At 44.2% G+C, this 14,443-nt stretch overlaps 1 protein-coding gene across 1 annotated transcript in view; it reads left to right on the plus strand.

Annotated features, from left to right (window-relative positions):
• Nucleotides 1-14,443, plus strand: part of Gldc (glycine decarboxylase) — a 76,401-nt gene that overhangs the window by 46,730 nt on the left and 15,228 nt on the right. The window contains exons 16-19 of the mRNA XM_051199812.1: nt 4,124-4,199; nt 9,793-9,918; nt 11,955-12,104; nt 13,183-13,295. Of these exons, the coding sequence (XP_051055769.1) occupies nt 4,124-4,199; nt 9,793-9,918; nt 11,955-12,104; nt 13,183-13,295 (465 nt within the window). The remainder of the gene's footprint in view (nt 1-4,123; nt 4,200-9,792; nt 9,919-11,954; nt 12,105-13,182; nt 13,296-14,443) is intronic.

Raw genomic sequence — 14,443 nt, forward strand, 5'->3', positions numbered from 1 at the left:
AGAATCTGTTACTATTTTGTTTTTTTTTTTTTTTTTTTTTTTTTGGGGGGGGGGTCTGTTTGTTTTTAATTCTAGATAAGGTCTTTCTCTGTAGCTTATGGTATCATCAAATTCATAGCAACCCTCCCAACTCAATATCCCTAATGCTGAAATTATGCTGAGCCATCAAACCAGCTTTAGGTTGTCACCTGTTATAGTCCATAATTTAACCTTTTCTTTAGGGGTTATTTTGATCAGATCTCACTGTGTAGTCCTGACTGGCCTGGAGACTCAAAATGTAGACCAGGCTGGCCTCAAACTCACACAGATCTATTTGCCTCTATCATCTCCTGAGTGTTGGGATTAAAGCTGTTTGATATCATGCTTATCTCATTGTCCTTTTTGGCGTGGGTTTGACTGAGGGCCTCACATATTCTGAGTATGCTGTCCGCCACTATAGGACTATTACCTTTTGACTTATAAAAAATACAACATTATGAGTTGGACATGATGGTGCACTCCCATGATCCCAGCATTGGGAGATGAAGGTAGGAGGATTAAGAGTTCAAAGCCAGCCTGGTAATAGGAGACCCAGTGGGAGATCTAGAGACAGTTGATATTTAGTGTGTTCTCCACTCATGAGTTCTGTGTTGCTTTATATGTGGGAAAATGTGTAGAAATATTTTTCATTAAAAAAATACTAGCTATTGTGACACCTTTCTCCAAGTATTCCAAAGCAGCTTTCATTTGAGATATTTCTGCAGTGTCCATGAAATTAAACATCATACTCTTTTTCAGACACAAGAAAGGACTAACTGTAAAAACCTACATAAAGCTAAGTATGGGGCAGCTACTTTTAAATCTCAGGCTTTTCACCCAGGACTTCTGGCAAGAGTGCTTTAATTAAAAGAAAAAAAAAAATCATTGAGCTTTATATAGCCTTACGTTTTTGTTTCACTCTTAGGAAAGGAAATTCCAGCTTTTATGAACTACCCCCCTCTCTCTGAGTACAATTTATGCTTTTTTATTTGAGTTCTTTGGTCTAATTCACATTGACTAGCTCTTCTTGTATGCCAGCATCCATGCGCCTGGACAGGGAGGATTTAGTTAGGTGTGAAATAGTAGGGTCTCCTCATCTCCAGCCTCTTGCCAGATCTTTGGTTCTTGACCAGGCTTTCTGGTTTCATCTAGCATATTAAATTATCTTGGGCATTCTTTGAAGAGTAAGTACGTTTTAGGTGAAACTGTCCACTGGTTTCCCTTTATTTTGCACTAAACAGTGAAACGCAAAGCCACTCTTTTTTCTGCCTGAGTGAATGTAGGGGCAGTTCAAGTCAGTGCCCACTCAGCACAGTGGGTTTGAGGCTCACCACCCCTAAGTAGGCCCCTTCCAGCCTGCCATGCAGGCCCAGGCCGTCAGCCTCTCATTTCAGATGGATATGAAAGCTACCATTTAAAGTTCCTTCGGCACGAGACACTTTCTGATGGTCCCTGCCTGGTTTACACAGATAAGCATTTTTCATAATACTTTTCCACCAAAAGGTGGCACTCATAACTTTACTTAATGATTCCTCTATAGTAAGCTTCACATGGCATTCAAAAGTACTTGCAATATTTATATGAGACAGCTGATATTAAGAGCATCTAAGGCAAAAGATTCAGCATTTCCAGCCTTCCACATAGTGCTCTTCTGTTGGATTACTGGCTCTTAGGTCCAAACAGTGTCTTCTTAAAAGAAAAAAAAAAAAGTCTACTTATTTATTTATTTGTTCGTGAGAACATGTTTGTGTGTGGACCTGTGCCACAGCATTCATGTGGTTGGAGAACAATCCACAGAAGTTGCTTTTCTTTTCTCTTTCTACCATGTGGGTCCTGGGGATCAAATTCAGGTCATCAAGCTTACAATTGCCTCAGGGAATCTCACACCTTCTTCTGATTTTCTTGGGTCCTCATATGTTCACACACAGACACACACACACACACACACACACACACACACACACACACACACCATTAAAAATAAACAAAAAAACCCAAGCTGGGCAGTGTTGGCACACATATTTGATCCTAGCACTATTCAGTGTGAACGCTGGGACTAAACCATTCCTTGGAAAGAGCAGAACTGTACTCTCTCTAGCCCCTGCAATAAGAGTTTGCTGGAGAGAGAAGATCATTTATTCATCAGTGTTTATTGAACATCCTTTTCCTTTTTTTCATCAGCATTCTTGGCGCAGAAAATAAAGAACAAAGTGGACAAGAACTTTGCTTTCAGGGATACTCTTTTGGGAACCTTTATATTGAAAAGAAGTCAATCATATGAGGATCTGAAATGCTGTCCAGCACAAAGACCTTGTGTGGAAAGCCCCAGCATGAGGATTGGCTTCATATGGCTTAGGTAGCTGGAGGATAGTAGAAGAAGTTGGTATAAAAGGCCAAAGGACTGGGCTTGACAAAAAGCCTTGACAAAGACTTGGGCTGGTGGCTTTGAGAAGGCTTGTAGAGTTGGACTAGTTGAAGAATAGGTAGGACTGGGATGTTACACTTTGTGTGACTTCCTCACCACTCAAAATATCTGCTCAGTTTTAATCCTCATTCAACAGAGGACAGAGCAGTACAGGGGAAACCACATAATGAATGGTGACAATGATTTTCAAAGTGTGATGTTCGTTGTACTTGGGAAGCAGAGGCAGGTGGATCTCTGTGAGTTCAAGACCAGCCTGGTCTACAGAGTGAGTTCCAGGGCAGGTAGGGTTACACAGAGAAACCCTGTTTGAAAAGCAAACAAACCACAGTAATAAAAATAGTAAGTGTGCTAGTACGTTGGTTTCGGAAGTCAATAAAGCTTGTGGAAAAAGTAGAGAGGGGCTAACGCAGGCTCAGCGTCAGGGGAAACCTGCTGGGTGTACTGGGTTTTATCAGACAGACGTTTGTTTGGGTTTTGTTTGTTTGGATTGTTTTTTGCATTTAACTAAAGCCCCCAGTTTAGCCAGTCAGTGTCTGTGTCCCCTACCCACCTGCCTTCCTCACTGGTGATTGAACACTGGGCCTCAAATTTGCCAGGCAAGCACTCTACCCCAGTCTATGCCCCCATCCCAAGAGGTTGCTCTTGTGACTCTCAGTCCTGGGGACACTAACGTTCTCAAAGAGCATTTCTACTTGCAAAGGAAACCTCCGACTCCTTGACGCAGGCTGACATCATTCTACTCTACACCAGTCACTGTTAGCCCTTTGGACAGGTGATGCTCTATCTTCAGCTTCAGCTGTACAATGAGGGAGTGGTGGGATATATCTCAGGGGGTGTAGATTGGAGGGCAAAGCTTTGCAAACAAGACAGAGAGACCTATTGCTCACTTCCTATGCCTTGTTTCATGGAGTACCAGGACATGGACCCATTTGCAATCGACTCAGCATTGCTCATCGGAACATTAGTCATTAAGAATGCCCTTCAAGCGGTGCCTGCAAGATAATGGTAGAGCTTCTAGCAGCTGTGTAGATTCAGGGCAGGACTGATGCCATGACAACAAACAGCAGAAAGTTGCTGTGGAGATAGTGTAGTCTTTGTCTGACTCAGTATTTGATAATATTAGAAAAAAAAATGTTATTCTAGCTGTGATCATTTCATTGCAGTTATAATTTTAAAGTATCTTGCCTTTGAAGTATGCATATTAGTTTGATCTGATAAAAACACGAGCCTGAGCTTTGTTTCATAATTGCTTAATTCAGCATAAAAGGGTTTGCTAAGTGAAGCATGTATTTAGAAATAAGACTCACCATAAACTAATCCATATGTTTTCTTATAATTTCAAATTTTCTCCCTTGTTAACACTGGGTAATGGGTTCCTTATATTTCCTCACAGTTTTTTCTTTTTTTAAACCAGTCAAATTCCCTCAGTAAAACCAGATCTGTTTGATGGTCTTGAGCCGATAAGCAAAAAGCCTGTCGTTGGTTAGTGCCAAGCTATTACTTTTGTTCTTGTAAAGATCCTAGATGACCTAGGACTATGACTGTTCACGTGTGGTCAGTGTCTGGTAAACGCTGAGTGAATGAGCCCTAGGACCATGACTGCCTCGGCGTGTGGTAAATGCTGAATGAACATGTGGAAGCCTCTAGATCCCAGACTGACTCTTCTCTTTGTCTTTACAGCGGAGCTCAGGGGGAGTATGCTGGGCTGGCCACTATCAGAGCGTACTTAGACCAGAAAGGAGAGAGGCACCGAACGGTGAGCATGGCAGGTGGCGCTTTGCCCCCTGTGGGTGGCCACAGGCTCGATTGCAGGGCGCCTTTTGTTCCTTGGGATCTGTCTTTCCATTCTTCTTGGAAGTGTCCAGGGAAACATATCAAGAAGCACATGTGTGTGTCTCCTTGCCTCCAGGACATCCCATGCAATCATTGTGAGGGGAAACATCAGAGATAAAAGGCTCTTGTGCAAACCCAGTTTACAGAGCCAGCCAGCTGGCCTTGGAAATGCTCTCTAGGGAGGCAGCAGGATTGTTGTCATTCCTGCCCTCCTTTTTGGCTCATCCCTAGCTCTGGGCCTAAGACCATAGTGATTTTTAAGCCTGGGTCATATGTATCCTCAAAAAATACCCATTGAATAAATATGTTCCCCATGGGATTGTTCCAACTCTAAACAACCATGAATGTATTCTGCTACACCATTTGCTTTGGGCATGGGAGTCAAGTTTGCAAAAGTGACTCCTCTCAGATTTCCTGGGGACCAGCTGGTGCTACTGGGTACCATTAGTGTCCAGAAAGATGTGTTGTGATCTAACCAAATCCTCTAGTTATGGCCAAAGGAGGCCTTTCCTCCTGGTCCCTCCATTTTGGAGGTCAGCTCTGTGCTATGGTTTCTAATAAGCTGTGGAGCTAGAATTCTTGGTGAGATTGTAGGGTGGGTACCAGGAGCAGGGCAAAGGCCCCTACTGTTCCAGGAAAGTTCCAGAAGTTTCCTACCTAAGTGGGTGATATCAGTGAGTCGTGGTCAGGTCCTTTCTGAGTTTATTGAAGCTGAAAGGATTTTCTATGTAGTCTGAATTTGCAATGAAGAATTAATTTTGAAACTTTCAGTTCCTCCTTGGGAAAAAAAAAAAAAAAGGAGAAGGAACATTGTCTCCCTGTATCGTCCCTATTAGGAACAAACAGCCTTCCTTCCTTTCTTCCTTCCTTCCTTCCTTCCTTCCTTTTTTTTTTTTTTTTTTTTGGGTGCTGGTGATTGAACCCAAACCTTTCTCACACCAGGACAATACTGTACACATCAAAAGTTTTTATTTTGTTTGTTTGTTTGTTTACTATTTATCACAGACATATACCCTGGGTTGGCCTCAAACTCTCTGTCCCATTAAGAAAGCCTTGAAGGCTCATGCAGCTCTACCTTCCAGGTGCTGAGATTATCTTCCTGAGCCCATGCCCAGCTGGTTTTGATATTTTGACTGGTTTGTATGTTAACTGAGGTAGGGTCTCAGTACACAGTTCAGGCTGGCCTTGTACTTGCAAATGTTTTGCCTCAGTAGCCTAAGTACTGGTTTCACAAATGTGTCATTGAACTGTGTCATTTTAACAATCGTTGAAACAAGCCATTTATGAATCCAAAAGTTTCTGGACTCTGGGCATGCACAGGGACAGTGTGGTGGCCTGAGAACTGACCATACAGTACACAGACATTTGAATTTGGATTTGTTAGATCAGTTTTCTTGGGATCGTCATCTCTTAACTGTATGAGAAATGCTCTTGAGACCTCAGAGACTCACAGAATCGGAAAGGGAATTATGGAGCTGAGATGCCCAGTGAGGGAACATGAGGTAAGGACCACCCCTGGCTCCTCCACGGTTCCCAGATACTCGTCAGCTTCGGAGCTCCTTGTCATTGACTCTACCATCATTGCTTGTTTGGGTCTTGCAGTTCTTACTATGAGGCCATCCCCACTGGACAATCATTGCTTGACAGAGGAGCCATCAAACCAGTGGTCCTCAACCTTCCTAATGCTGTGACACTTTAATGCAGCTCCTCATGTGATGGTGACCCCCAACCATAAAATTACTTCGTGGTTCCTTCATAACTGTAATTTTGCAACTGTTGTGAATCATAATATAAATATTTTTCACAAATAGAGATTTGCCAAAGAGGTCTCACTGCACAGGTTAAGAACCATAGTACCAAACCCTACACTGGCAGTGTCTGTGGAAGGCCCATGACTAAACAATGACAAAGGGCCAGCCAGAATTCAGATTTACTCTCAGGTTCTTCCCAAGCCTCATTGGGTTTACCTAAGTCTGCGTTCTGACACCTGAAAATAATAGTTTCTTTGCTATAGGAGTTGGAGACCAAGCCAGAAACTCCAAATGAGAGATCTGAGTTGGGTAGACCTCGATCTTTGGTGATTGGCTGTCTGTGGCTCTCACTTCCTCTCTGAGCACCCCAGTCTTCTCTGCATCCCATGTCCTGGATGTTATGTCTTCCCTGGCCCTCCTGTGCACACTGTTATCACAGAAGGCTGAGAGGCCATTCCACCCGGAAGCGCAGCATTCCACACTTCTGGACAGTAAGGGGAGAAAGGCAGGGAAGCCCTCCAGCCACTGAACTCATAAGCACATCGTACTCACCAGTCTGGAAACAAAACATTGGCTTCCTTCTAGACAGTTTTAATTTAAGCCTTTTTTTTAAGAGAAGAAAAGAATGACTTATTATTCAAATAACTAGGGAAGATTTTCCACATTAGTGATGTCTAAGGCAGCTGCTCCCACACAATAGGCTCAAATGGAACTTGGTTAAACATACCCTTCTCTTTTGAAAAGGAGTTGGAGACAGTATGTGCAAAAAACCAAAACAAACAAAAACCCCCCAAAAAACAAAAAAAAAAACAAAAAAAAAAAAAAACCAAACAAACAAACTCCAAAAAAACAAAAAACAAAAAACAACAACAACAAAAAAAAATCATAAAACAAAACTGCCTAGGTTTCCCATGGTTCTCTGCTTTCAAGCTGCTTTTGGAAGTTATTTCACATTTGCTCTTTGGTCAAGTTTCAGAGGCTCCTGAAATAGAATGCCCAAGTTCATGAGTCATAGTTTAATTTGGGAAAATGAATTATTTAGCAACCACCATGTGCCAGGCACAAAGCATTTTTTGGTTTTTGTTTTATTTTGTTTTTACAGCTCATCTCTTTGCCAGTCAAATCTCAACTCAAGTGTCCTGACAAGAGACTAAGTTTCCCAAAGAAAGGGGAAACATTGACCTCTCACAGTACACATCTACACTTACACAGAAGTTTTAACTTGTCATCCATTCAGCAGTCCTTTGAGGGTGAAATCTGTGGTTCTATACCAGGCTTCCTGGAAATTGGGACATAGCATTCCCCCCATAGGATATAAGCATATCAAAGTTGGAGTCACATAAGATGCTAAGACTTGATCAAACCAAAATATCAAATCTGAGTCCTAATACTCCTGTGTCCAGTATAATGCTGTGATTTTAAAGTGAGGGGAAAGTAACACTGTGAAAGTAACAGTAGATCTGCCCAGAACACAAGAGTGTCTACCGTGAAAGTGACTTGAAGTCATTAGATCCCCCACAGAACACAAGAGTGCCTACCGTGAAAGTGACTTGAAGTCATTAGATCCCCCACAGAACACAAGAGTGTCTACCGTGAAAGTGACTTGAAGTCATTAGATCCCCCACAGAACACAAGAGTGCCTACAGTGCCTCTCTCCATTGTTCCAGGGTGGGATTGCTTTTTTCCGTGGCTGCTCTAGCAAATGACTTTAAACTCAGTGTCTGGTGACAGCATTCCGGGACTGTCCTACAGCTAGAGGCCAGAGTCTGAAACTGTCATCATGGTGTTGGCAGAGTGATTTCCTTACCTTAGGCTGAGCTAGGGAGGACCTGCTGCCTTTCCTAGTTCCTGCAGGCCACCTTCCCGACTGGGCTCATGTCCTCTTGCCATTACACGGAATTCTTGCCTTGTGCATCCCAGCTCCTCCCTCTATAGCCAGAGCCCAGTGATGGACACCTGTGAGTATACGTGGGAACAGCTGAAAGTTCAAATTCAGAGTAATCCTCTGGCCTGCATCCAGGTCCTTCTGTCTTCTCTGCCCTGGGTGTTCCAAGGCCTTGGTTGAGAAAATCTGCAAGACTGTTACTTGCCTGAACACAGGACGGTTGACATTTTCAGCTCTTATTTTTGTTTTGGTAACCCCCTTTGTGTGAATTCTTAATTTTTGGTCCATTAGGGATATTTTATAATCATTTTTAAGATTCTCTTTCCCTATTCTTTTTTAAATTTTAATTTTTTCCTTTCCTATATCAATATTCTGTCCTAAAGTGTTGTAGTATAAAAATAACTTGGTGAGGAAGGATAATGCCTCCAGCCTTGGTCCTGATAAATGAAGGGGAAAAAAGTTTAACCACATAAAAGTGTTTAAACAAGAAAAAGGATTGAGGAGAATTGAGCATACACAGTAGATGACTAATAGCGATTTAAAAGGAGCTTAGTCAGTTCCAGGAGGGTGACAGCTAATTTTATTTGCCCTTTGCTTAAAGTCTGGATGGGGGTGGGGTGCTGTGTGTGTTCGTGTGTGTGCACGCACATCCCGGAGCTAGGAAGGGAACAGGAACTCAGGCCCTCCTCAAGAGCAGTACACACTTGTAACTGCTGAGCCATCTATCCAGCCCCTCCTCCATTTTGTGTGAGCATATTTGCGTATATGAGTGTATGTGTGTTTGTGTATGGGTTTGGCTGTGTAAAATTGTGTGTGTTTGCACATGTGTTCTTCTTAAGTTGATCACTATTTTGGAGGAATCGGCTGGAAGCTGCATTTTTCCTTCAGAAGCTCATTTTTTATAACCCCTCTCCGGAGGAGCTGCCATACTGGTTCTGTGATTTTCAAGGTAGGCTCCTTCCCCACTCGGAACTTCGGCCCTGTCCTGTCTTGTTATGGTTCTCCCTGGCATCTGTAAACTGCAAGTTTCCATATGGAGGAAAGGAGATAGGAACCTGGGCTTGTCGCTCCTACCATGTATGCAACACTCATCAGAATCCTTTGTGGGGCTACAGCTCTGTGGTAAACAGAGCACTTGGCTTGCCTGGCACGCATGAGACCCTGGGGGTCCACTACCCCCCCTCCAGTGCAAACAGAAGAACTGCAGTTGCAAAACATCTTCATCCCAGCACTGAAACCCAAAAACAAAATCCACCAGGTCTTTTGGTTTCCTGTCATCTGTAGTCTTGAGACACAGTCCCTTGATTTCTTCCGCTGAAGCCGCGTCCCATTTTGTCAGTTACCTACTGTACTGTGGAGAGTAGGCATTTATTTCTCTGTGTGCTGGTGTTGTTAATGAGTCATGTGAGCACAGGGCAGGTGTCAGTCATTTTCCATCCAGAGTATGTGATCCTCACACAAATCATTCACAACAGAGTAAGCACCCAGTGAGTGCTGGCACAGTTGTGCTGACCTGGGGAGCCCTGGGGTGTGTTTGACATTGTCATCTTTCTGTCCTGGTTCAGCCAAGAGCACCACAGAAGCTGTGATGTGGGCATTGAGTCCTACCATTCAACTTCTGACCTTGTGTTCTTAAGGATGCTTTCCATACATTACATCTAAGTCAAGGTTAGAAAGGGCACAGGCTGTCTTTAGTGGTCTGGGTGAGGGGAAGGCATTCTGACATCTTTAGAAAAGTATTTGGGGATTCAAATGGGCCCTAGTGCCCAGTGAAAACATGTGGCGCCTAATTTGTGTCATAGACATGCTAGGAGACTTTCTCTAACTTGAAATACCCTCGTGATTTTTTTCTTTCCTTCTCCTTTCTTTGTGTTCCCAAGGTTTGTCTCATACCTAAGTCAGCACATGGAACGAATCCAGCAAGTGCCTACATGGCAGGCATGAACATCCAGCCTGTGGAGGTGGACAGATACGGGAACATAGATGCGGCTCACCTCAAGGCCATGGTACTCACTCTCCCCTTCACAGATTGGAGAGGTCTGGGCTGGCTAGGCACAGGTGGTGGGGATGGGGAACTGGGGGATGGGGAACTGGGGGATGGGGAGTAGAGGGATGGTGTAACCATTGTCTTCTCTTGTATGCTAATGAAGATAGCAATGCCTCCTCTGAATGGGTCTGTGGAAAAAGAGTACAAAATCCACAAAAACTCTAACAATCTTTAAGGGAAAGAGAAAAATAAAAAGCAGTTGTGTTTTGGGTCCCCAGTTAAAACTGTCCATCTCTACTGTCTCCTTCGCTCCCTGGCAGAAAGGGACTTTTCTCTGGCCCCTCCACACCCTGGTTATTCCTCTTGAAACACAGTGAGTGATGTATTCACTGTGCTATCATAGTAAGAAGCCTCCGAAAGGCCTGCTTCCCAGTGTGTCCTCATATTCCTCCATTCCCAGTCACACAGACAGCCATAGTTGTGTTGAGAATTAAAGTTAATATGCATGTCGCATTTGGATTTTTGTAAATGTCCCAGCTGTGCCGTGCTGGATTCCAGGCAACATTCTACCCGTTTCCTCCAACACCAACCCCCACTCCCAGTCTCCCAACCTCCAGGAAGAGGTTGCTTAGCAACCGTATCTGTTTTGCACCAGTGGACTGGAGGCTGCATCTCAAGTGGTAGGGAAATGGGTAGAATGGCGATGTGATTATGTCAGGGTTATTAGGCGTGGGTACTGAGAACCTACAACCTACATAAAAGCCTTCAAAAGGCCACTGAAATGCACAGCCCTGCTCATCTTTTCCACCCTCCCCTTCCATTGCCTTGTTTTTTTATTTTAACCATAAATATTCTCAGTCATTCACTGTAATTAAGTTTGTGCAACGTAGACTATATGGACTATGACTTGATTTTTCTCCCATATCACCCTGCTCTGACTTACTAGCCAAGGGGGGGGGACCCCAAAACTAGAAATTATTCTTTATTTAAACAATTTCTTTTTGGGGAAAAAATGTGAGAGAAGTAGGTATAACGCAGTAGTTCTCAACCTATCTTGACCCCTTAGAGGGGGTCAAACAACCCTTTCACAGGGTTGCCTGAAAATACCGGTACACAGATATTTACATTATGTTGGTTGTTAACAGTAGCAAAATATGGAGTAGCAATGCAAATAATTTTATGGTTGGGGGGTCACCACAACATGAGGAGCTCTATGAAAGGGTCACAGCATTGGGAAGGTTGAGAGCCACTGGCCTAGTGGCCCATACTTGTAACATCAACACTTCAAAGGAGAGTGAGAAGGTGAAGGCATCCTTGGCTCCCCGGAGGACAGGAAGCCAGTTTGAGCTGTATAAGAACCTGTCTCCAAAACACAACAATGTGGGGGAGATTTTTATCAAAACTGTAACACTTCTCAAGAGTCTGTGGGAGGGAGGGAAGGTGGGAAAGTATATACCAAAAAAAAAAAAAAAAAAAAAAAAAAGGCAGAAAAGCTAGCTGGAAGATTAGCCATGTACAGAGATCCCAATAGCCTGGGATAATTTTTGAGGTGTCTTGAACCAAAGCAGAACCATTTTACAGGACTGGACCCAAAATATCCAAAAATCTTCTGAGCAGCCCCTTGCTTTTTGTTTAATTTTGTTGAGACATAGTCTCGTGTATCCCATGCTAGCCTCAGAGTTGCCGTGTAGCCAAGGATACCCCTGTCTCCCCAATGCCATGGTTATGGGAGTGTTCCACCATGCCTAGTTTTTTTTTTTTTGGCACAGGGAGCAAGCCTAGGGCTTTGTGCATGCTAGGCAGACAGACCCTTAGCAACTGAGCCACATCAAAGCTGGGCTTCTTTATCTGGACCACAGAACCCTGGAAGGACATATGCCTGCTTTGGGATGGTTTATGGAGGAGCCGTTGACTGTGCTTTTGAGCTACTGTTGTAGACTGAGATGCTGCCAAGAATTCAAACACAAAGACTTCACATTCCTTAGCCCTTTAAAATAAAACTCAAAGTCTTGGCTGAGAAAGGATCACTTCCTCTCACCTCTCTTCTGCCCACAGGTGGATAAACACAAGGAGAACTTGGCCGCCATCATGATCACGTATCCATCTACCAATGGTGTATTTGAAGAGAACATCAGTGATGTGTGTGCCCTTATTCACCAACACGGAGGACAGGTCTACCTGGATGGGGCAAATATGAATGCCCAGGTGCAGGCAGATACTTAGTCCTACTGCGAAAATGGATAATGATGTTTATTTATTTATTGTTAACTTTTCAAAGATTCTTTAATTTTATGAGTATGAGTGCTTTGCCTGAATGAATGCATATGTGTGCACCAGTGTGCTTGGAGCTCACTGATGTCAAATGCAGGCAGCAGATCCCTTGGAACTGGAGTTTACACATGGTGGTGAAACTCCTTGTAGGTGACTGGACCTGAACTCAGGTCCCATGCAAGAGCAGTAAGGGTTCTTTACTGTGGAGCCATCATTCTAGTCCAGTTTTGTTTTTTTAAAGCAAGGCCCTAGGCTGATCCCCAGGAAAGGAAAAGAATTCTCTCTGGCTTCTTGAGAGCTCCCTTTCATACATGACACTGAATTCAGGACCGAGGATCTCTCTTTTCCCTGTTCCTTTTCTCTGTGATGCTGGGGATCAAGTCCAGGGCTGGAAGTGATGCCATGAGGCTGACAATCTGACTTTGCTGTCAGCTTCTCACAAACCACCAGCTGTATGAAAGGGTTGCATGCAGCATTAGGAAGGCTGAGAACAAGCGCTATGGGCCCTTGCAAGGGGCCATATAGCCCTACACATAGTAAAGCCTTGAATTTGCCAGAGAATGTGGTGCTGATGCTGTCAAAGCTGCCTCCTGTTCAATAGTGACTTCAGGGTTAGTGGTACTTCCTTTCCTCCCTCTTAAGGTAGACATTTAGGTACAGACTGCCCAGGTATGTGTTTTAAATGGGGCTACGCCAGGTTGACCACAGAACTTCCAGGAGCCCTTGTTGGTATTTTAAAACTACATAGTGTGGAGGTCAGAGGACACCTTGTAGGAGTCACTCCTCTTCTGCTCCTCCATTGTTTGTGTCTTCTTGATCAAGCTCAGGTTGTCAAACACCTTTATCCACTGAGCCATCTCACTCCCTGGGAAGCCTTTTCTGTGATGATGATGGATGTGGCTCTGCCGGCCTTTCCTGGGGAGACAAACACACAGAACAGCTCGCCCTTCCCTCGTCGGGAGGGGCCTTGCCAAGCTCTGACGTTCACTTCCACTCTTTCCCTTTGGGGTAGGTGGGAATCTGCCGTCCTGGAGACTTTGGGTCTGATGTCTCTCACCTAAATCTTCACAAGACCTTCTGCATTCCCCATGGAGGAGGTGGCCCTGGCATGGGGCCCATCGGAGTGTAAGTTGTGGGCAGCTGGCTGCAGGATCCTTTCAGAGGCAGGATGGCCCCAAACCTGCTATTCTTCCCATCTGGACCTTCAAGTATCAAGAATATTTTATATGTAGTGCATTTCCAGTGCCTGGATGCAGAGCTGAGCAAGCAGAGTTTTTAGAGTGTGTCCAAAGAAAAGCGTAATTTGCCTTAGTAACCACAGTGTTCTCCCAGCCTCACCGAGCTCTAGACTACGCTTGTTAACAGTCGTGAGCAGGGGATTTGTCTAGGTATGGAGGGTCAGAACTGGAGTGTGAGTTCCTGTGTCACAGATTTGCACCTAGATTTCCAAGATAGATATATATCTCATTTCCTAGAACATATATAGCTGATAATATTGAGTGAATTGGATGGAAGGCACTTAACTCCTTACAGCTTAAAATTAAAGCTGTATTACATCTGTGATAAGTAAGGAGGATACAAACTTTATTGCTAGAGATAATTGGATGACGTCACTGTTTACTGAAGGAATATTTCTTAGCAGTTGATAGTAACCTTTCTGTAGTAAGAACAGCCTTACCCAGAGCTTCTGGACTTTTCTTTCTTTTTGTGTTTTCCAGACACAGTTTCTCTGTATAACCACTCTGGCTGTCCTGAAACTCACAGTGTAGTCCAGGTTGGCCTCAAACTCAGAGGTTCACTTGCCTCTGCCTTCCGAGTGCTGGGGTTAAAGGTGTGTGCCACCACTGCCTGGCTCTTTTAGAGTTTTCTGCATGTGTGGTGGTGGTCAGGGAAGGACGATGTTCATGGTTGTTGGGAGCCTGGCTTTCTTGCTTCTCCTTTTGACTTGCATTATGCATAGTGAATGAGTGCTCTGGGTGGTTCAGAGGGTGTGTAATGGGTGCAGTGTTAATGTGGAGTGCCCAGGGCATCTCTTCAGCAGCCTTCGCTACTCAGTAGACAGCTTAGAAGGATGTGGGGGTTGCTATGAGGGACCTCTGTGGGGCTCCCTCTGCCAAGTCCTCCACCACAGTTCTTGGAAGCTGTTGGGTGGTAGGAAAGGAAGGAAGGAATAGAGAGATCTCACCTTAGTTGTTTCCTTGTCTGTCACCAAGAAGTGTCAGGGTCCCTACCACCATCAGCACGCCCCTACTGACACTAGAGTTCTGAGAGAA

The sequence above is a fragment of the Phodopus roborovskii genome, unplaced genomic scaffold, assembly GCF_943737965.1.
Source record: "Phodopus roborovskii unplaced genomic scaffold, PHOROB, whole genome shotgun sequence".
NCBI classification, from domain to species: Eukaryota; Metazoa; Chordata; class Mammalia; order Rodentia; family Cricetidae; genus Phodopus; species Phodopus roborovskii.